This window comes from Netta rufina, assembly GCF_964035555.1.
Source record: "Netta rufina genome assembly, chromosome: 16".
Lineage (NCBI taxonomy): Eukaryota > Metazoa > Chordata > Aves > Anseriformes > Anatidae > Netta > Netta rufina.
Genome location: NC_140140.1, coordinates 1309195 through 1332320, shown reverse-complemented (window position 1 = coordinate 1332320; position 23126 = coordinate 1309195). Strand labels below are relative to the sequence as shown.

The 23126-nt window shown below is 38.4% G+C and overlaps 1 protein-coding gene across 1 annotated transcript; it reads left to right on the top strand.

Annotated features, from left to right (window-relative positions):
* The first annotated feature begins 237 nt into the window (after window positions 1–237).
* Window positions 238–22657, top strand: CSE1L (chromosome segregation 1 like). The gene is made up of 25 exons (XM_084296733.1): window positions 238–353; window positions 2789–2884; window positions 3435–3577; window positions 5304–5405; window positions 5821–5966; window positions 6271–6361; window positions 6638–6745; window positions 7527–7619; window positions 8965–9132; window positions 9232–9361; window positions 10081–10146; window positions 12007–12209; window positions 13103–13187; window positions 13899–13960; window positions 14820–14956; window positions 15117–15220; window positions 15689–15786; window positions 16622–16772; window positions 17291–17499; window positions 18223–18320; window positions 18529–18614; window positions 19658–19739; window positions 20170–20316; window positions 21137–21368; window positions 22062–22657. The coding sequence occupies exons 2-25, from the start codon at window positions 2800–2802 to the stop codon at window positions 22149–22151; spliced, it is 2916 nt and encodes a 971-aa protein (XP_084152859.1). The 5' UTR covers window positions 238–353; window positions 2789–2799; the 3' UTR covers window positions 22152–22657.
* Window positions 22658–23126: the final 469 nt, after the last annotated feature.

Sequence of the window (23126 nt, the reverse complement as noted above, 5' to 3'; positions counted from 1 at the left end):
CGCTGTGGCTCGGCTGCTGGCAGCCCCGTCCCTCCCCCGCCTTCCTCCCTCTCTCCTCCTCCTCTCCCTCACAGCGCCCCCCCTCAGCCGCAGGCCAGGCCCCGCCCCTCCGCAGCGGGCCGCGGCCGCCTATTGGCCGCCAGCCCCGTGTGTGGAGCGGGGCCGCGATTGGCTCTCCGCGCGGAAGGGGAGGCTGCCCATTGGCCCAGCGGCCGGGCCCCGCCTCCGCCCCGCGCGCTGCCGTCACGGTGCCGCCGCCGCGCCCTCTCGGCGCGGTTTGAATGTGAGGCGCAGCCCCGGACCGCACGGCCCAGCCCGCCCCGCCGCCGCCGCCGCCCCGGGGCAGCCGCCAGGTGAGCCTCGCCTGCGCCGCCCGGCCCTAACGCGACCCCGCGTCCCGGCCCTCGGCACCGCTCGGCGGCGCTCCGTTCCGCGCTCGGCCCGCTGGGCCCACGGCGCAGCGAGAGGCGCAGCTCACCATGCTGGGGCGCCTCGGCCCGCCTCCCGCGCGCCACGATTGGCCGGCGGCTGGCAGGCGGCTCCGCTCATTGGCATTCGCGGCTGTCAGTCGGGGAGGTGGCGGGGAGCGAGGTAGTGTGAGGGCGGCGGGGCCCTGCTCCCTCCCCTCCCCCCCCCCGGCGCCATCCCGGGCTGAGGCGGTGGGGCCGGGGCCGGGGCCGGGGCCGGGATCGGGATCGGGGCCGGGCTGCCCAGGGCTCCCCTCCGCGCCCCGGCCCTGGCGCCGGCCTCCTCTCGGCCTCCTGCCGCGGGAGGGGAGGGGGCCGCGGAGGTGATCTGTGGTGATCGATCCCCGTGGGATCCCCGTGGCGGTGACCCGGCGGCCTGCGCCCAGCCCGCCCCGCGCCCCTCAGGCGGGCCGTGCCCGGCGGCGGTGCCGGAGCAGCTCGCTGCGCCCAGCCCGCCCCGCGCCCCTGAGGCCGGCCGCGCTTTGGGGGAATTTATTTTTAATTTCCCCTTTGAGCTGTCTGCTGCCGGCCGGAGTGCCGCAGGGAAGCGGTGGGCGCCTGTGGGGGTTTCTGCAGGGCGAGTTTGCAACTTTCTCGTCTTCTGCGCTCTGCCGAGGGGACGCAGAGCGGCGCGCAGCGAAAAGCCTGGGGCTGCTGCGGTGAGGGCCGCTCGTGTCCCTCGTGGGAGGCAGCGGGGAAGGAACAGCTGGAGGAGGGGGTGAGGAGCTGAGAGCCGGCGGTGAACATCGCAGCTCTGTGGGCGGTGTGGAGCAGTGGCTTCAGGCCTTTGGCCTTCAGAACAAGCCCGAAGCCAGCTCGACCCCTGTGTGCCGTGTGGGCATCAGGCGTTTGGAAGAGGCTAGGCAGGATCCCCACTGAATCAAACAGTGCTCTGAGTTTGGCTTCCTTGTTCGGGCTTTTATAAATGATTTCCATATGGGTTTGTACCTCAGTCTTGCCAGCTTTTTCAAAGCAGATCTTTGTTTTTTTCCACCCTCAATAGTGAAAGGCTTCAGTGTTTGTTTCAGCATCTACCACTGACACATGAGCTTGTTTTGTAGAACAAATGAGCCGACCATTGCTGGAGCTGTTTGCTTACCCTGTACTCTGTTAGGGTTTTGTTGGTTGATGTGAACAGGTGAAAAAGGCTTCAGGCAAGTAAACCCCCAGAAGGGAGGGACACTGCTCCCCCTCTTACAATGACACAGCTAGCACAGAATAAAAGTGGAGTTATTATAACTCACTTCCTTTGCACTCGTGCTTAAATAGAAACTGTGTTTATTGCACTGAGTGTCAACATAGAACAAATGCAAAGTGGGGTGAGTAAATTTCAGTCTTAACGCTTAGAAACTCCAGAGGAAAAATAGCCTTTGGTTCCGTGTTATTTCTCTGGCAAATGAGCCATGCTGTCAGTGAGGAAGATGGGTGCGTGCAGCACTTAGCGATGGGGTTCAGTGGTGGACTTAGTAGTGTTTGGTGGTGGTTGGTGATATTAAGGGTCCTTTCCAATCTAAATAATTCTGTAATAGGTGGTGATACCCTACACAACACATCCATTACAGCGTTTCTTGATGCTGTTTTAGTGTTACTGTGATTTTAATTATTTCAATTGAAGCTGTGAAGTTACCCTATCACTGTGGTGAGTGTGAGAATATCTGTGGGAGGATGACTAGAGAGGAGTAATTCAATTTATTTGCACAAAGTTATTCTGAAATATGTATTGCTGTTTAAATGAATGCCTACCCTAGTCTGAGTTACTTTTGCAAAGTGGACAACCCCTTTGTCAGTGTGCAGTCTTTTATCTTTATAGAAGTTCATTTTCTGTTCAGAGTTTTCTGTAGATAATGAGTATTTAGTTTTAAGCAAACCTTTACTCTCCAATGCACTTTGAATTGCTTGATTTGCAAATACCTGAGGCAGAGCTATTCAGCTTTTCAACCAGGGGTAGGTTTCTGTGGCTGACAGTAGTTCTCAAAAGCAAAACCCAACTCGTGTTGTCATGAAAGAGTAAGTGATCGTCTTTGCGCTGTACCTGAGTAATGCTTCGCTGGATGTGTGATCCTATTTTAGGAGCTTGGTTTCAATAAACCAACCAGTAACGGCTATGTGGAGTTGAAAAATTTGATATTTTTTTCTTTTGTGTTTAGTGCACACTAACTGTTGTTTTATTGCACCAGACAAGTAAGATGAGACCATGCTTTATGAGGCGTAGCCAAAAAGAGTGGATGGGTGTCTTCTGAGGAATCAAGTTTTACGTATGTGTAGCTTATAGGATGGATTTTCTAATCTGTGTTTTTAACAAAACTACTTGTGGGTCATAGGTTCTGCCAAAATGGAGTTGAGCGATGCCAATTTACAGACCTTAACTGAGTATCTAAAGAAAACACTGGATCCGGATCCTGCTATAAGGCGTCCTGGTAAGTGATTGTCATGTGAGACCAAGAAGTTCGGTTTCATTTTAGCTCTTCAGTCTGCATATAACAAACTAAACTTTCAGCTAAAGTTTATGCAAAAGTTCTTTTGCAGAAATTCTGTCTCCTTTAAAAAAAAACAACAAGAAAATAAAAACTTAACACCTAATGAAGGATGGATGTAAATATAAACTTAATTTCTGTTTGCTTTTCATTTTTTTTTCCTGATTTTTTTTTTGTTCTGTTGTTATTTAAAACAGGGATGCTGTTTATGATGAACAGGGGCTGGCTTCTGTCAGGACATGGCTTTTAAAAATGCTGAGGAGGCTATATTTCCACAGCCTGCTTTGAATTGAGAGCTTTTGTTAATAGCAGTGGCATTAAAGAGCTTAGTAATGAAGAAGCTACAGTACGTTTTGCTATTTACCCAGTGTTCTTGTGAAGCTCTGGAGACGTGTTTGTGTGTTGATTATTTTAAATAGACCTTTGAGAAATCATAGGACTCCAGTTAGAAAATCAGTTCAGCCTTTGCTAACCTTACTGTATTCTCTTACAGCGGAAAAGTTTCTTGAGTCAGTTGAAGGAAGCCAGAATTATCCGTTGTTACTCTTAACGCTGCTGGAGAAATCACAGGAAAATGTCATCAAAGTTTGTGCATCTGTAACATTCAAGAATTACATTAAGAGGAACTGGAGAATTGTAGGTATTCTAGTGAGTAGTTCTGCTAAGATTTAGTAATCCTTGTAGGATCCAATACTGTATTCTATAGTAACCTTGAACTGAAGAATGCTTGTATGTTTTCACTTTGCGAGAGAAGATAGATCATACAGGAAACAAACACAAAGCGTAACTTACAGATAAGGGACTAAAACCTCCTCTGTTGCCATTTAACTTCATTTTATCTTTATTTTGAAGATGTCAGGAAAAAAAATAATTTAGAACTTTCCTCATTAGTGGAATTTAATTAGTGCTGTAAAGTATTACATTCAAGAGCTCAAATCCTTCAGTGATGAAACATATTAATTGCTAGGATTTGTATTTTGTCTCCCAGAAAGAACCATTTGTATGTCTGAAAGAGTACCAGATGTGCACTCCTGTTTTATGTCTCTCTGCCTATTTAAAAATTTGCATGTGACTTTTCTTCCCCTGCCTGTCATGCAAATATTAAGAAGCTATTGCAGTCCTAGATTTGGTTATATTTGTTAAAATCAGCACATTCACGCTAGCATGAAATTTCTAGAACTTTGTGTTAACACTGCATTTTCAGTTGTTTCTCCAAATTTGCATCTTTATTATTGAAATTATTTATTATTGAAAATTATTTATTATTATTTATTATTGCATCTTTATTATCACTGAGTATTGAAAGTAGAAATAGCACTCGGAAAATGTGTATTCCTTGGTATGGGTTACTGAAGTTCTTCAGAATGAGGTTTTGTGTTAGAGTAGGAGGAGATGCTCTGCAGTAAGTGCATCCAGGGAACTGGTAGGATTGCTGTGTGACTTCAAGCACATAGTTTTTTTCAAAATCGAAGCTTTCATTTCAAAAGCTGTATGAATATGAACAGCCTCAAGGCTACCTTACTTAGATCAAATGGTATAATTTAATAGCATTGAACATGGGTGGAGACAAAGCTCAGATGCAGGAAAAGGGTTCTGTTTACTTAAGCGCTTCGATTTGGTAGACCCCGGAAAGCCAGCTGTGTAGGGCATTTCTGGAGAGAGGGAAGAGTGTACTTAATTTTTTTTTTTTTCTTGGATTTAGTTTTACTTAAAGTATTTTTAAGATACTCACCCATGCTGCTTTCCATGTCTTATTAAAAAAAAAAAAAAAAGAAGCCTAATTTCCTTGGAAAAAAATCTCATAAATAACCTCAAACAAGAAGGATTTGCTGTTGCTCATTTCACTACCACCTCTCTCCTCTTCATCTATCTAAGTACAAGTGTAGTAGTGCCATCTGGTTAAAGGCATCTTAAGATTGTCGAATTACTCTGCAGTGCTGGATGACTTCTAGGTTTCTAAACTTCCGTGCTGCCATCACAGATAATGTGACTGTCACTGGTTGGTGATAAGCCATGGTATTTTATTTCTTTAATAGTGATACCATGATTTACTACCACTTAGCACTACAGACTGACAAGGTTTTGAACTGGTTGGCTATTTCTTAAAGCCCATGTTAACATTTTTGTGTCACCTGCACCTATCTTCCTATACAGTTTCTAGAAAATAAAGCTTGAGGCAGCTTGCACACAGTAATTTCTGAGGTTAGCAGAAATGAGGACAGACATGATTTGGTGTGCTGAAAGAGGAGAGCATTCAACAATGTAATAGTTGCATAAATTCCTTGGCTTCAAAATAATGGTATTTGCACAGTGCCTGGAGTATACTAATATGTCTATGACTTAATTATTGTTCTAATTGTAGGTGGAGGATGAACCGAACAAAATCTGTGAATCGGACAGGATAGCCATTAAAGCCAACATAGTGCCCTTGATGCTTAGCAGCCCAGAACAAATACAAAAGCAGGTAACAAGGCAATTTATGGTTGTGTCCATGAGACTTTTAGAATATTGCAGGTGTGTCTAAGAGGCTGTGGTTACTGGCAGCACTCCCTTGTCCTTCCAGTGACATCACCCCTATCCAAATAACTTGGAGTATATTTTTGAAGGTACTTCTGCCCACTTTAAAAAATATATCTCTAAGTTCCAGCACTAGGTGGTTAAGTATATTAATTGTAGAAAGTGAAACTGCACGTACACATACATTGGATTGAAAGTGAGATTTCTTGTGATGAAAAATAGTAGATGCTTAACCTGATGATTTTTGAATCTGACAAGAACAATAAGCATTCTTAAATATTTGTAACATCTGGCATGATAGCTGCATTCTTTTTATAAGTAGTCTGCTATTATATCATGTAATGGTTATATTTCCTTTCCAGTTAAGTGATGCTATTAGTATTATTGGTCGGGAAGACTTCCCTCAGAAATGGCCAGACTTGCTGACAGAAATGGTGAATCGTTTTCAAAGTGGAGATTTCCATGTCATTAATGGGGTCCTTCGTACTGCTCACTCTTTATTTAAAAGGTACTGGAAATAAGGGACAAAAAAAATTTGTTTGACTCAGACTTTTTACTGCTGGACTTACTTTTTTTTATTTACAAAGTTTACCTATGTGGCTTCTAGTTATGCTTATTGACTTTTTAGTAAGACTTCAAGTGGTTATCAAGTTTTACACCTTTCATAGCTTTAACTATGCTGTTTAGTTCTTGTGTTTGCTTGACCAGATTTGTTTCTAGGTCCAGTGTGAAAAATCAGGTGTACACAAGTTAATTTAGGAAGAAATGTGAAGACTGTTATATTTTTTGTGTATTTTCTTTTCACTTGTCAGGTACCGCCATGAATTTAAATCAAATGAATTATGGACAGAGATCAAACTTGTACTTGATGCCTTTGCATTGCCCTTGACAAACCTCTTTAAGGTATTTATTGTTGAGTAATTTCTAAAAACAAGTCTAGCATTCTGAATTGCTTGTTGCAAATGTCTACAGAAGGAAAACTTAGAAACAGTTGGAACTATTAATGGTGTTCCAGCTAGAGCGAGGAATGAGATGGGATCAGTAAGAGGAAGAAAAAGAATTGTATTTTCTGGTTTAAAAGAAAAGTAAAAAATACTTTGTCATGTGATACTTCTCATTATCACTTGTTGATGTGGCTTGTGTGTGTGTTACTTCACTGAATCTTGTGTCTTTTTCTAGGCAACTATTGAACTTTGCAGCACACATGCAAATGATGCTAGTGCTTTGAAGGTTCTATTTTCTTCTCTCATTCTAATTGCGAAGCTGTTCTACAGTTTAAATTTTCAGGTGAATGAATCTCCTTGTTTTTTTAATACTTTTGCTTTAATTTCACAAAGCTGTTATGCTCTTATTTATAGAATCCATTTGAGGCAGCCTTTAAGGCCATCTGTGAGTATGAGCAATGAAAGACAAAAGTCAAATGCTTGAGTTTGAACTTGCTGTGCTCTTTTATTAATGCATCTGTACTGATACGAATTCAGTCAAGTAGATGAAAGTCAATTAGTTTAAACTAGTAACTTTAGCACTATAGTAGGAAGCAATTCTAGTAGAGGGTTTTTTTTATTTTAATGAGATCTAAATTTTTTAGCATTAAACAAATGCGCTGTGTGAAAAATGGTAAAAATAGACTCTGCTGAGGTGATGTATAGTGTTTCAACATGATCATAACCCTGTGAAGTGTGATGATCATGACTTGATTGCTGGGCTGCTCTTCCTATTTTGGGCAAAAGAGTAAGTTGGAGCTAAAAGGAAGGTCTGTGCTTTCTTATTCTAAGAGACAGAGGCAATGAAGTTCTTTCCATATAAAGCTGTAGGCTATATAGGGTGTAAGCAACTAGTGTTTTTGGAAATGTGCTTCAAAGCCTCTGTCTGTAGGGTTTTCATTTATGGGGTTGCTTTTGTAGTAGGGCAGGGCAAGGTGGTAGTGTTTTGTTTTGTAGATTTATTTTCCACAATTCACTGTCCCTTAGTAGATTATAAGGTGGATACGTATTACTTAAAACAAAGCTATATTATCTGAGCAGTACAATCACAAATTAAAATGTTGATTTATGTTTTTCCTTCACAGGATCTTCCTGAGTTTTTTGAAGATAACATGGAAACATGGATGACAAATTTTCATACTCTTTTAACTTTAGATAATAAACTTTTGCAGACTGATGTAAGTACTGCATAAACCTCCTGTTTTGCCTCTGTATGGTGGAGAGGGTTGATAAGAGAATTGAGGTATAATTCTGGGTGATGTAATGTTTCCTTTGTTGGGTAAACAAAGAAATAGAATGACTATAAGGAAATGTGATTTAAGAGAAGTAGCTCCATTGTCTAAGAATTTGGTTTCCAGTTCTTGAAGTTACATATTAGTTACAGGTATAGGTAGCTGTGTGCAGAAATCAAATCACCAATACTTGTCAGTGAATATCTTCTTTTGAGGGGATTTGCTAAAGTAACCTTGGTACAAATGTGAAAATACAAATAGTTTGTCTAAGCCTGATTTTTTGAGTCATAGGGCTCAGGTTTTCTATACCTTTCAGATGGTTCATGTGCTGTTTTAGAAAACAGGGTATCTTAAAGAACTTGAAATATTTGAACATATAAGGCATGACATCTGTAAGTAATTTAGTTTACTATTTGTTGTCTTTGTTTAATTATAAGTATTAGTAGTTTCACATGTGAAAAGTGATACCAAGTCATCAAAGCTCAAATTCATTTTGTGCAATGCTTTCCTCATTTTAAATGCTGTCATCTTCCAGATGCAGTACAGTAGCTTGCCACGTGGTGGAGCCAATAAAACTATAAATGCCTTTACAATATGTAGGGGGCATATTAAGTACATCTTGTGCTATAGTTTCGTGGTCATTTTAGGCTAATGATGGTGCAAAAGAAGCTTTGCTTATCGTTTTTCTTGCTCTTCTGTCTGTGGGCCATTGCCCAGCACAGACATCCATGCAGTTGCATGCTGACATGCATTAAAATTGAAAGTTGGGATTAAAAAAAAGGGAAGGTGTTCTTTGTGTGTTGTTTTTTAATTATTAATATTATTCCAACATATTTTTCCAGTTTGCTTTGCGGTACCAAAAAACATATGTGCTGATACGGAGAAGAAGGGCAAAAAAAAAATACTTCTATCAACTATATCAATTTAAAGTAGCAAGATAGAGTGCCTCCTGAACGTGTATTTTCAGTGTTTTGCGTTACCTTTTACAAATGTGATAGGAAGATTAATTCTGCACTGAATCTTATCAGTTCTAAATCACTTAAAGTGTGTAGTACTGTTACATGAACTATGGATATAATAGCACAAATGTATGATTTGTAGTGCACTTCCAGTACAAATCAGCAAAATACAGTAGTTTCAGGAAAATGGGATGGATTTCTTTCACCTACTTAGAAATAATACTGTGTAAAATAATGTAAAATAATACTGTGTTCCTTGAAATATGTTGATACTTTTAATGCTTTAGTGTTGAAATGTGGATGCTTAAGTTCCTACTTTTGTTTTATGTGAGGATGAAGAAGAAGCTGGGTTACTGGAGCTCTTGAAATCACAAATTTGTGATAATGCTGCTTTATATGCTCAAAAATATGATGAAGAATTCCAACCCTACCTGCCACGTTTTGTAACAGCGATCTGGAATCTGTTAGTCACAACAGGCCAGGAAGTGAAATATGACTTGGTAAGCTGTTAAAAACTGATCTTGTCAAGTTTAATAATGAATTATAAATTATTCATTCATGCTAAAGTTGTATGTATTTTGTATGTGCTTCTGTTCTAGTTGGTTAGCAATGCAATCCAGTTTCTGGCCTCAGTTTGTGAAAGACCACATTACAAGCATCTCTTTGAAGACCAGAATACATTGACAAGTATCTGTGAAAAAGTTATTGTTCCCAATATGGAATTTAGAGGTAACTTTTCAAGATGCAAATTTTCAAAGACACAGTAAAATATAACTGTAATTATAATAATGTTTTGTTTTAAAGGACTAAGAATTGAGGATCACATCCCGAGTGCTTGAGTACTAGAATCAAAACGAAGTTTCTACAGCAAATTGCTGTGCTATGGGCTTTGTAAACTTGTTGTATGAATGTATCTAATGATTTTTCTGTCCTATTGTGATCTCAAATTGAAAAATATAGAATGTCTAAGTCATGTGCCATCAATATTTTTTCATGCTTAAAGTGAATACCAGAGTAATTGAAGGAGCCTAAATAGGCATGGATATACAGCCTACTAAATTGTAATGTCTGTTTCTCCAAGATGGGTTTATGTTAATCTATCTAAATTAGATACAATATCTAAAATGCAGTGTGTTCCAAATGTGTTACAGCAGTAAGAAGCTTCTCTCTAAGTCTATGACTCTGGAAAACTCTTTTAAGTACGTTTAGTATTGAATATGTCTTTTAAATCAGGAATGCATTAGCTCATGAGTATGAAGGACTGCAGTTTATGGGGCAGCAAGCTGAACAGGCTAGGATATTTCAGGCTGGATAACAGGCTGGATATTTCTGATTAATTTCTATGAATGTTATAGAGAAGTACTTGAAAAAAATAGTTGATAATGATACCTCTTTTTAGCATAAAACAGATCTCAGTATTATAACTCCTATGTATTTTATATTTTCAGCTGCTGATGAAGAAGCATTTGAAGATAATTCTGAAGAATATATAAGAAGGGATTTGGAAGGATCTGGTAATCCACAGATTTATACTAAGAATACTTGGTCTTTAAATACAGCTCTAAAGAGCTGAAGCAATATACTGAGGCTTTTAAAACTTACTTTTGAACTTGGGAAGCTTTCTTCCTCAAGATATTTTATCAGGTTTTTTGGTCAAGTTTACTGTCAGGATGTGCCCGTCCCAGTGTCTTTTTGTTTTGACCAATGTTCTTAATAGTTTTTCTTAATTGGATCCGTACGTCTCCTGCACTGCGCATGTTCTCGTATCAGCAAATATAGCCTGTAAGTTAATGCTGAGTAGTGGCCGTAGTTGTGTATTTAGTTCCTGTGTGTGGAGTTTTAAATAACATGGGTAGACTCTCTGCCTCTATTTGGTAGTCTGTCATGTTTAAAGTGAAACTCTGACCGGTTCTGCATACAAATCTGTGATGAACCCAGCTGGATGGCAGCCTGCCTTTGCATGCTGGCACTGTGTTCCAATCACTGTAATAACTGTCCTGAAAACACAGCACTGTGCTAACAGAGCTACTTGATGTTCTGATTGTCTGTCTCCAGCCAGGTCAGCGCACAAATGAACCAAATCTAGATCTGTGTGATAACTCTGTATGGGCTGTTCTGTGCCGCTGACATTGCACTGACTGACACTGACTCTTTTAGATGACTGGAACTTCATAATAGGTTTGAGAAATTTCTGTACATTGGAAGTAGAGGAAAAAGTTTTGACTATTTTTTTTTCAAGCAAATATTTTATCATTCTTACCCAAGATTACAGGTATTAGTGAAGCTTATAAAAGCTTGTTAGCTATTTAGACAAGACATATTTGTGTTCTTCTGAGATGTCTTTAAATGCAATATAGAGTGCATTTCTAAATTCACTTGCTTTATTTTCCTTTTGTCCCTTCTGTTACGTATGTTAGTATGTAGTCTTCTGTCAGTATGTAGTGTTAAAGACCAGCTGAGCTTTTTTCTTTTTTTCTTGAGACAATTAATTTTGACAAGTTTGTTACCAAAAAAAATACTGTTTCATTGTTTTTAGCCAGTGGCTAAGCACCACACAGCAGTTTGCTTACTCTCCACCCTGCTGTGATGGGATGGGGAAGAGACTAGGCAGTGTAAAACTGAGAAAACTCATAGGTTGTGATAAAGATAGTTTAATAAGTGAGAGAAAGAGGAAGAAAACAGAAGGAAAAGCCAATTGCTTACCACTTTTCCATAAGTATACTGATGCCCAACCTGTCCCGAAGCAATGTCTGCCTTTTCAAAAACCTTCTACTCTCAGTTTTTGTTGTCAAGCATGATGTTACACGACATGGGATAACAGCACTTCGGTCTCTTTGGGTCAGCTGTCCAGGTTGTGTCCCTTCCTAGTTTCTTGCCCACCTCAAGCCTCCTTGCTTGGAAGGCAGAGAGAGAAGGAAAAAGAAAGCATTGACACTGTGCAAGTACTGCTCAGCAAGAGACAAAACACTGGTGTGTAATTAAGACAGTTGTAGTCACCAGTCTAAAACACATCGCCACAGAGGCTGTTACAGGGAATAATTTAACTCAACTGCCAGAATCAGTACGTTTCTGTGTGTACTTATCAAGATAGTAAAAAGCCTCCCCCTGCATCCTTGCTGAAACTTTCTGTAGGGTACATTGAAAACACTGAATACACTTGTATTATTGGTCGGTGTCCATTCCTCATTTTGTTGTGCAAGCAGCCCTTGGTATTACAGTAAGTAAAAAGACTTAAATGTGTTCTTAGGCATCAATGTGGAGTGTGGCTGTAGCTTGAAAAGCTGTGCGTTTCTGATACATTTTTATTATTATGCTTAGTAACATAAAGAGTTGTGTATTTTCTCATACCCAAAGAACCTTTTGTTCTTGTGCAGATATTGACACCAGACGCAGAGCAGCTTGTGATCTGGTCAGAGGCCTGTGCAAGTTTTTTGAGGGGCCTGTGACAGGGATTTTTTCTGGATACGTTAATTCCATGCTGCAGGAATATGCGAAGAATCCATCTGTTAACTGGAAGCACAAAGATGCAGCTATTTACCTTGTCACGTCTTTGGCATCCAAAGCTCAGACACAGAAGGTACTGCTATTTCTTTTAATCTATAAGTGTTCAAAAATTATAATGTCTATGAGGACTAGAGGGTTGATGCGATTCCTTTTATTCTGCTTCTAAATGGGAATAATTAGATTTGTAGTAGTTTAATGTTGATGAGACTAAAAGTCATCTGTAATATAATACTTTCACAGCTGATGGAAATGTGATGGTATATCATCTTCAGATGGATTGGGCAAAGTCAACAAGCACATGTGACCATTCGGCAGGTCTTACTAGTATGTGTGAAACAGTGAAAAGAAACAAAATTGGCTTGGGTCCAGCATCTGTGAGTTTTCACATGCTCCTGAGCCAGAGCTTACAAGCCATGGAATGGCCAAATCCAGCTTTACAGAAGATGATGAATGGTGTTGAGCAGGCTAGAAGGAATCCGAGTGACGCAGTTTTTGTCGTTCTATTCCATAATGTCTCATGTTGTTTTAGTGTTTATTGTCTTGGAAATGGCAATCAGGTAAAACTGAAGTATTTATTATAATTTTGCTGTTCTCATTCGGAATTGGAATGTGACTCTTAAACTCTTCCTTTTCAAAAGGCTTGTCATTTAAAAAAAAAAAAAAAAAAACATATCAAGTGAATAAGCTGTTAATGTTTTTCTGCCTGAAACTGTGGTTCGTTATTACTGTTATATGCTATTATTCCTCAACTCAGGTCTTATGAATTTTGAACCCCTGTAGTGTTACAGCTGAAACCTAGACACTGAAAAGTTAAGAAGTTGGGTGGTCCTCTGCTTGGGATTATTAAAATTGCATCTTTTCAAGTGCATACACACTTTATAATGCTTTTATTAAAAAGATACAAGAACTAGTGGGAAAAATAGCTGAGTGATAGCATATACATAAACATACTTTATTTTTTTTTAGCATGGAATAACGCAAGCTAATGAACTTGTTAATCTGACAGAATTCTTTGTGAATCACATTCAACCTGACTTAAAGTCTCCTAGTGGTAAGTTTAATGTTAGTTTTCATGTATTATCTTTTGTGATATGTCTAGAACCTCAATTGTAACCATTGTTTCTTAAGGCTCAAGTACAAATTAAAATGTGCTCCTATATCAGCATTATCTCTGAGCCAGAAGCCTGTTTTCACCTGGTGCATGGGAAGTAATTCAAGTTAGTTTGACCAGTGATTAATGAGTTTTTAAACAAAGGTGGATTATCACGTGCTGTCTGCAAGATCAGGGCATGTACACACATGGTTGCTATCTGCTGACATGCTTTAACTTGTTGAATCAAAGTAATTTGACTTCTGTAACTGAGACCTTACAACAAACATCTGTGTTAAACAAAACCTGGAGAAGGTAAAATACCGAAGTCTAGGTTGCAGCCTGTACTAGTGTGTGTTGATGAGACTACAGGTGTCTAGGTTCAAGCAACATGATGTATTTATACTTTAGCAATTATCTTATGACATTCAGAGGGTAGTGGAGTGTCTTGGAACATGCCATTGGAGTCTGCTAGAATCAGAGCCAGAAGGGGAACTTTAACGTTGAGCAGTTGCACAGTATGTTTAATGTTATTGCAGAGTGCCCAGACAGAGATGCATAAACTAAGCAAAACAGAAAAATGTTGTATTACCTGGGATGGGTATTCAGGGGTTAATGTCACTTTTAATATGTAGAATATGTTCAGTAATGTGTATTTTTTTTCTATTGCAGTGAATGAATTCCCTGTGCTAAAAGCTGATGGTATCAAATATATCATGATTTTTAGGAGCCAAGTAAGTTTTTGTTCTACTGTTACAGTAAAAACATTCTGTGGTCTGTTACTTTACACTTGCCAAGCCTAATTTATCTTACTTGGCCATATGTTAACTCAACAGGTGTTTAGACAGCCATACATAACATTTCCTGCTGAATTTTGAGTTTTGAAAGTAAATGATACTGCTGCTATAAATATCAAATGGACATGTAGCCTATATTCCCTCCATATGCTATTGGAGGACTGAGTATCTTTGCATGCTTAGTCCTGTGACCCACTCAGATTTAATTACCTATTAAGACAAAGTAAAGTGGACAAAGAAATAAACATTAGGAATATATGCATTTAATATAGAGCATTGATGTTCTAGGGGAAATACACAGGAGATGACAGAAATAGGTACTGCCCGGAGGCAGTATCACCCCTATATATTGTTTAGCATGACGTCAGATGCTATGGAATACCCCTTTGGCTAGTTTGGGTCACCTGTCCTGGGTCTGTCCCCTCCCAGCTCTTACTGCACCCCCAGCCTGCCTGTTGGCAGGACAGAGCAAAAGGCTGAGATGTCCTTGGCTTGGTATAAGCACTGCTCTGCAACAATTAAAACATCGGGGTGTTATCAGCACTCTTCTCATCCCGAGCCAAAACATAGCATTCTACCAGCTACTAGGAAGAAAATTAATTCTGTTCTAACTGAAACCAGGACAGTACCTTTCAGTTGTCAAGGTGTGTTTTAGCAACTGGAGGAGCCTTCTGAGATTTCTTCTTTCTGCCATGCTTTCAATTTACAGTTGACGAGTTCAGTGATTCTGTTCTAGTGTTGAACCATCTGTATTTTTCTGTAATTTATATAATTTGTTGCTATAACTTTTTTTTAGGTACCTAAAGAACAACTGTTGTTATCTATTCCTCTCTTAATCAATCATCTTCAAGCAGAAAGTATTGTGGTCCATACTTATGCAGCCCACGCTCTTGAAAGACTGTTTACCATGAGAGGGACAAATAATAGTATTCTGTAAGTTTCCAAGCAGAAATTAAATTCATTGCTATCTAGTTTTTGTGCATTATGGGTGAAATACTGGTAGGGGATCTTTCATTTCTTGCTATTATGGTACTGTAAGATGCTTGAAGTTTGTGAGTGTATTTAATCATTAAAACCCTGTGCTTTCCTACAGTATTACAGCTGCAGAAATGGCACCATTTGTAGAAGTGCTGCTAACAAACCTGTTTAAAGCACTAACGCTTCCTGGCTCATCTGAAAATGAATACATAATGAAAGGTAAGTGCTGTGCGAGTCCTGCACTGTAAGAGTAACTTGGTTAATTTGAGGTGAAGGCTTATAGTTAGAGGCTACTGAAATTTTTATTAGAAAAGTGTAATTTTGTGCAAAAATGCTAAAGTGGTCTGTACAGCCTACAGTTATTTACCAGCCAGTATTAAGTCATTTTTCAGTAAATTTATGGAACTAAAGAGAAATACTAAACATAATGGTATTGTGACTTGTGAAGAACATCTTTTTACTTTGGGTGAGTTGCTTAGTCTTCTGTGCTCAGTCCACAGAATGGCAATAATGAAGCTTTGCTTTATCCTTTGTTATGATTATAGATTGATTGCCCTTGCAACAGGTACTCATCCTTATTGTACTTAATTCCTTGGGATCTGATTTAATGGTAAAAGTAAAGATTTAGACATATACTTCTGCCATCCACCTCTCTCCAGAAGTTAATAACTTCCAATATATTTGCAGCAATCATGCGGAGTTTTTCTCTGCTGCAGGAATCGATAATTCCCTACATCCCTTCTGTCATCACACAGCTTACACAGAAACTGCTGGCTGTCAGTAAGGTAAAGAGCAGGCTATCTGGGCCAAGTGTTGACACTTTTTTTCTTAGAGCAATGTTTTTAAAGATTTATGTATACTTTGTTGTTTGCGTTCTGTTAATATATCACAAATTGTTCAATACTTTGATTAAAATAAGTAAAAATAGCCTCCCAGTGAAGTACTTTATTCCTGTTAGGGTGTCCTTCCAAATAATTTTCCCCCACTTTCATCTGAAATTTGAGAACAGCATATAAAATCTTTTTATAATATGAATTTGTTCTAGTATAAATGTTTGCTCGTGCAGGAGCCACCATTACAATAATCTGTTTCTGTTGCAACTCCTTTATTCTTTGTCCAGGAAACTTCTGAGACTAAGATTAAATTTAGACACTGAAATGTGGGAATAAATTAAATTACCCACCTGCTTTTGGTGGGTAAAATTCTCTTAGTCTCCCTTGTTCAAGTTGGACTAATATTCTTCCATGTTCAATATTCTTGATTTTTAATTTAGGGAATGCTTTAGAATACCTTAATCAACTATCCAATGAACTACTACTATGGGTAGTTTAAACTTAGCTGCAGAGTTTTTGTTACATCATACTATAACTGCGTGTTAGTTCATGTAGGGATTCTGAAAAACACCTGTATTCGAAAGACTTAGAAAAACAAACTCATTTTTGTTTCAAAGTTTTTCAATATTTGCTTTAATCTATAATTTCATCAGCCTATTAATAAGGCATAGTATCCTTAGTTCCAATTGCTCTTTTAGAATTCAATTGAATCTAAAAATAAATTTTGCTAAATAAGTGACTTGGCAGCAAGTTTAAGTTGATTTATTTGTTCATAACTTGTTTTTAGAATCCAAGCAAACCTCACTTTAACCATTACATGTTTGAATCAATATGCTTGTCAATAAGGATAACATGCAAAGCAAACCCTGATGCAGTTGGCAGCTTTGAAGAGGCTTTGTTTATGGTGTTCACTGAGATACTACAGAATGACGTGCAAGGTAAATTCAAATCAGTAAGTGCTTGTGCTCTCTCTGCTGTAATTGATTGTCATGGTTTATGTTCTGGCAGGTTTTTTTTCTGTAGCACAGGAAACTCAAGTGAGAACACAGGATGTTCACAGTCCTAATAAACACTTCTAGAAAGAATCTGAGCCGTTCCATTGGATAAATCAACTGTATTATTTTTTTTAAACAAACTCCATCTTAAAAGTATCTGATAATCACTATCCCCAAATCCTCTTATTACCTACATTGCCCTGTTTCTAGTAGTTCGTATTCCATCCTCTGAAACACCAAAAGAGAAAACAGGAAGTGTGTATGTATATATAGATACAGTGTTTGTAAATGTTTGGAATAATTAAATTTGAGAAGCAGTATACTTTCTCCAACGTTTTATTCGTTGGAATATTTCTGTCAATATCCTACAACTGTAGGTTTAATCAATAGATACATGGTTCTTATGACTTAACAAGTGACCATTTTTTCTGAATTTATAAGTGTCATTATTTCTTTTCCAGAGTTCATTCCATATGTGTTTCAAGTGATGTCCCTACTTCTGGAGATGCATAAAAATGAAATCCCATCATCCTATATGGCATTATTTCCTCATCTACTTCAGCCAGTGTTATGGGAAAGGACAGGAAATATTCCGCCTTTGGTCCGACTCCTGCAGGCTTATTTAGAGCGGGGTGCCAACACAATAGCAAGTGCTGCTGCTGACAAAATTGTAAGTTGGATTGTTTTAGTAGCAGTGTTTGCCTCTAGGCATACTGATTTAAGATCAAAAATTATAAGGATTTTTTTTCTTTAGTGGATACCTGGGTTTGTGCAGAATATATATTTGTACTTTAAATTAAAAAAAAAGAAACAAACACGTGGGTGCAGACTTCTGGAATGGTTTTGCATTATGGGGGAAAAGAGAAATCCTTCATCTTTTATTGATAAAGATGCAAAATTCCTGCACTTGGTACAGTGAAGCAGTTAAGCTTCTGTGGTTTAACTTTCTTATCTGACATACGTGGAACACACTGGATTGGGAAAATTTGGAGGTTCTTCTTGGAACAGGCTCCAGAATTGTGAGTGAGGACGAGTCAAAATGCTGGAAAATCTGAGGATTAGTGGATTTATGGGGATATTTACTCTGCATGCTTAGCTTCTGTTACTTCTGCTGCATGATCTGCTGTAGTCAAACTTGATTAGACGATGCCAATGATGAAGCAGACATGCATTTTCAAATTAGCTTTGGTGTTCATTTGATCAAGGCTAATTTTGAGGCTCAAAGAAAGATCATTTGGTCCCAAGAGAAATCTTTCTTCCTACAGAAAGAATCCTGGTTTTAGGTTGTGAAAGCTTTTGCCATGTTGTGTGTTTTAGATGGTAAGGGTCAGCTTGCTGGTAGGTCATGTATGAAGAACTGTTGTATAGTGTTATATATTTGTTTTACTTACAGCCTGGATTGTTAGGTGTGTTTCAGAAGTTGATTGCCTCTAAAGCTAATGACCATCAAGGATTCTACCTTCTAAATAGTATTATAGAGCACATGCCTCCGTGAGTACGAGCTGATATTACATTCAAAAATAATTTCTGTGGACTTTAATACTTGGTATGTTTGTACACTTTGTAGTTAATGTTTAACAACTGAAAAATGCTACATTTGTCAGTAAATTAGATTTGAACAGTTCTATACATGTATTCTGTAAAATGACATGAGTAAAATGCTAGTATGGCTTGAATAACCAATCTTTTAACTTCCTAGTGAATCAGTTGACCAGTACAGGAAACAGATCTTCATTCTACTCTTCCAAAGACTTCAAAATTCCAAAACAACAAAATTTATTAAAAGTAAGTTTCTTGCTATATGAAAAGCTTCGGTGATGCCAACAGTTTAGAACGTGCAGCTGTACTGAATAAGTATGCAGTCATGTCCTGTGATTATGCAAAGGGAGAGTGCTGAGCTGCTAACATCAGGGACTTGCTTCAAATTATTTGTGTAATTAAGGGTGGTACGTGGGGAAGTTGACACAAAAGGTCACACTTAACCTCATTGGAACTGAAAGAGTTGGAAATGAAGGGAAAGAAATCTGTATTCCCTTCTGCTTTCTTATTCTGTGTATTGTTATCTGAAAGTGTTTCTATTTAATCTCCAACACACAATTTAATCTTGCACAACACAATAATATGGGCCACATTTCCTTTCTCTTATTTATAGTAGTAGTTATTGTTAAATAGTCTATGGATCCATGTCACTCTGCCTTAATATTATAAATTATTGATAAGGTTTTGTGGTAAACAAGCAGAACTGTGACAAATTAACTGAGGTATGCTGGTTATTGCTGCTATAACTGGAAGATTATTGTCATACTGCTTAAATTATTTTAATGATTTTATTGCTGCACAAATTACACAGTATCTATTATTTAACCCTGTGAAATCTGGTTAATGCCTCCTACTGATAGGAGGAAGAATGACAGAATGACTTAGAGTGGCCTTTCACAACCAATTAAGTGATGCTTTTAATGCATTGTATCTGTGCTCTGGTACAAAGGTCATGAAAAGGGGTTCACACCTGATCTGAATAACTGCATTGCATGAGGTTTTCAGGGGAAAGCATTTAAGTCTTCTTATGATCCTTAATCTGAAAAGTTTGGGAATAGCTTTTCTAATGCTTTGAAAGTGATATAAGGGGAAAGGACTGAATCTTGTCCTAGGTGGGTTATTGCCATGTTAGGGTAGGTGAAAAGGTCTGCAGGTTTTTAGACAGGGTTCAAGGTAGCAAGTTAATGTACTTCACTAAAACTGAACACTTGCAAAGATTACCATTTTTATCCCCTTGACAAATTTATTATAATGTATTTTGCTGCTGATTATCCTTTCTCTCATTATAGGTTTCCTAGTCTTCATTAACTTGTACTGCATAAAATATGGGGCATTAGCTCTTCAAGAAATATTTGACAGCATACAGCCCAAGTTAGTATGATTTTTATTTAAGACTGCCGTGTAACTTTTTCTACTTTAAAAGACAATGGTTGTCTCCTTTAGCTAAAATTGCAAACTGCATTTGTCACTAATTTGACTAGCCAGACGTTTCTTCTACTATGGTTAATTTCTTTGACTAGCAATGTTTCTTTTTCTGCTATGCTGCCCATAGTTCCTTCCTGATTGTTTAAGACCATTAATCTCATGAGCAGCTCATAAAAATGGAAGAGTGATATTTTTATTTTTCTCCCTTCATGAAAAATTTCTACTATCTAATTTCTACCGGCCATTCTACTAAGACAGGGCAGCACTGTAACAAATTCTCTGTTTTTCTCTCTCTTCTAGTGACTCATACTGTTTCTGATTGTTGTCACTAAAAGGCTGAAAAGGCTTTCTAATACTTCTTTTAATGTCGTAATAGGATGTTTGGAATGGTTTTGGAGAAAATTATAATTCCTGAAATACAGAAAGTATCCGGACAAGTTGAAAAGAAAATCTGTGCTGTTGGCATTACAAAAATACTAACAGAATGTCCTCCTATGATGGACACTGAGTACACCAAACTGTGGTATGTAGAACAGTTCAAGTTCTGTTGGTGAAGCTACTTGATTATGAAAATGTGAACTACTCATCAAAATACTCTGTTGTGATTTCTTCAGGCCTGCTACTGTTACGAGGCTTAGTTTAAGGCTTTTCACACTTTTCAAGAAGTAAAACATTTTCAAAGCAGGTGCCAGAACAGCTTTGAGATTTTTGTGATGAAGATAGCGCTGACTGGGCTAGCTAGAATTGCATTTAAGAAAATAGACTACCTTTCTTTTAGCTTATATTGTTTCTGAAAAGCTAGGACCAGTTTTTGTTATAGCTGTTCTGCTAGTCAGGAAACCTTATCACAGATACTTACTACCTGAGCAAGACACTGTAAGATCTTAGTGTGACAGTAGCTTTTTGGGGAAAGCTATCTGGTAAGATTGTGAGCCAGTCTAGCAGTCCAGGTTGTCAGGTAGCCTGAACTCAGTAACTGTTAAAGAGAATTTAGAAGAAAAATATTATTAGAGGAAAGGTGTAATCTGTAAAAGAATTACTTCTCATAGGTAAGTTTCATGAGGATTTGACCTGATCAAAAATAAATATATTATTCCTGTTTGAACTGTGAACACCCACATTATGCTTGTAAAATATACACATCCACAGCTCTTTGAGTTCAGCTCAGGTTGGGCACTATAAACATTCAATAGCTGAGCTAGTACCTGGAAAGACTAAATAGTTGAAAGGGTTCTGAATAACTTGAACATTCCTGTAAAAACAAACAAACAAAAAAACAACAACAAAAAAAACACCCTGTTCTAATGTATTTTTCTACACTCCTCCCACATCTTTCCATATAGGACTCCTTTGCTACAGGCCCTCATTGGGCTCTTTGAGCTGCCTGAGGATGACACTATCCCTGATGAAGAACACTTCATTGACATAGAAGATACTCCAGGATATCAGACTGCGTTCTCTCAGCTAGCCTTTGCTGGGAAAAAAGAGCACGATCCTGTAGGTCAAATGGTGAACAATCCTAGAATCCATCTGGCACAATCTCTTCACAAACTGTCTACTGCGTGCCCTGGCAGGGTAGGTGACTTTCATACGCGGCACATTAAACATAATTCTACAGAGAAAAAATGCTTATATGACAGTGGGTCTCTTCTGGTAGTGTTTGATAATTCAGCAAGATGAAGTATATCATAAGCAGAATGCTAGGTATTGCTTTCTATTTTGTTTTCGTTAAATATAGCTTTTGTATGTTTTTTTCCTACTAACCTAAATAATGTGAAAAATATTAGCCCTTCTTATAGTGATAAGATTAATATGCCATTTCTTACATGAAAATCTATCCACGTGAAGGTATACAGCTTAACACTTGTCTCCAGTTCAATTGTATGTATTCAGGAAACCTCAGGCAACTCATGTTAAATTAAACAAGTTAAATTTAAGTTGACTTTTATCCCATTGTGTATTTGTTTTCAGGATTTTGGTAAGTAAGATTGCTTGGGAGATCTGCTGTTTGCTGTATCCAGATACCTGCTTTAATAACTGATAGTTTGCTAACCTCCTCTTTCATGTTTAATTAGGATAAGTACTACATAAAACTCAATATTGTCAGTATCAGGAATCGTAATTCCAGCAACTGCATTTACAGTGGAAAAACTGCTGCTGTCAGGATGTCATTTGACTTTGTACAGTGTGTTGACACGGCAATTAACAGGATGTAGCAGTAGCTTAATGTATACGCACATTGACACTTCTGCTCTATCATATTTTAAGGTTCCATCAATGCTGAGTACTAGTCTGAATGCAGAAGCGTTGCAGTATCTCCAAGGATACCTCCAAGCTGCAAGTGTGACACTGCTCTGAATTGCATAAATTTCACAAGCAAGATCAAAAGCTGTTTTGTTATACAGAAGGTTGACACTGACTTTTTTTTTATAGTGGAGCTCCGACAAAATGAAATGCTACTTGAAAATGTATTGCAGAATCCATCTTGTAAAAGATAAATGCGGCTTTAAGCAGAAATTGAAAGAATTTGGTGGTGTGTGTAATGATAGATAAATGGTGGCTAACTTCCATTCCCAGTTTAATTGCAAAGGGAATAGTCATAGCGGTTTGTTATGGGGTTTATTTGAAATCTGCATCTGCAGTATTTGGGTAACATTTGGAAATGTATGGAGAGCACTGGCTGTAGAAACTCCCTTCAGTCACTAAAATTCCTTTTCATTTTGATGTTGTCCTTTGTATTTCTTTTGTCTTTCCTTAAACTTTATCTAAATTGTGAATAAATAAGAAGTACTTGTTTAAAATGCCTGTCACTGTGCACTTACTGTTTTAGAAGAATGTAGCTGGTTTAAAAAAAATAAAGGTAGTGTTTTAATCTTAGGATAGAATATAAGATAGTGGGACTGTAGGGATTTTTCTTTACCTTTAGTAATAGCTTAAATACATTGTAGGATCATGCAGAGCAAATCTAAAACTTTGGCAGAAGATCCAAAGCTGCTATTACTGTTTTGATATTCATCAACAGGTGCACCCCTTCTCTTCGGACAAGACATGTCAGAGTCATGCAGTAAAAGCATGTAATGGTACCCTCTTAGAGCAAACATCAGTTTCCCAAGTGGATTTTTAGTGATGTATTATTACAAGTGAAGCAGTGACTTTTTTTTTTTCTGTTTAACTAGGATGTTCTCCCTGTCTTAATGAATATGCTGATTACATGTGATAGCCTTGAATTCTAAGTGCATCAGTTTACATTACAGTTATGGTTGCGTAAAAGAGACTGGATAAGTGCCTGAGCCTTACTGAGTTCTCAGATGGCCTGGACACCAAACTGCTAAA

Bases quoted from the DNA above. Each gene is read 5' to 3' on its own strand.
- CSE1L (XM_084296733.1), top strand. From the start codon at position 2,800: ATGGAGTTGAGCGATGCCAATTTACAGACCTTAACTGAGTATCTAAAG. The intron at 20,317-21,136 runs GTATGTAGAACA...CTTTCCATATAG, and splicing joins ACTGAGTACACCAAACTGTG to GACTCCTTTGCTACAGGCCC. The intron at 21,369-22,061 runs GTAGGTGACTTT...TCATATTTTAAG, and splicing joins CTACTGCGTGCCCTGGCAGG to GTTCCATCAATGCTGAGTAC.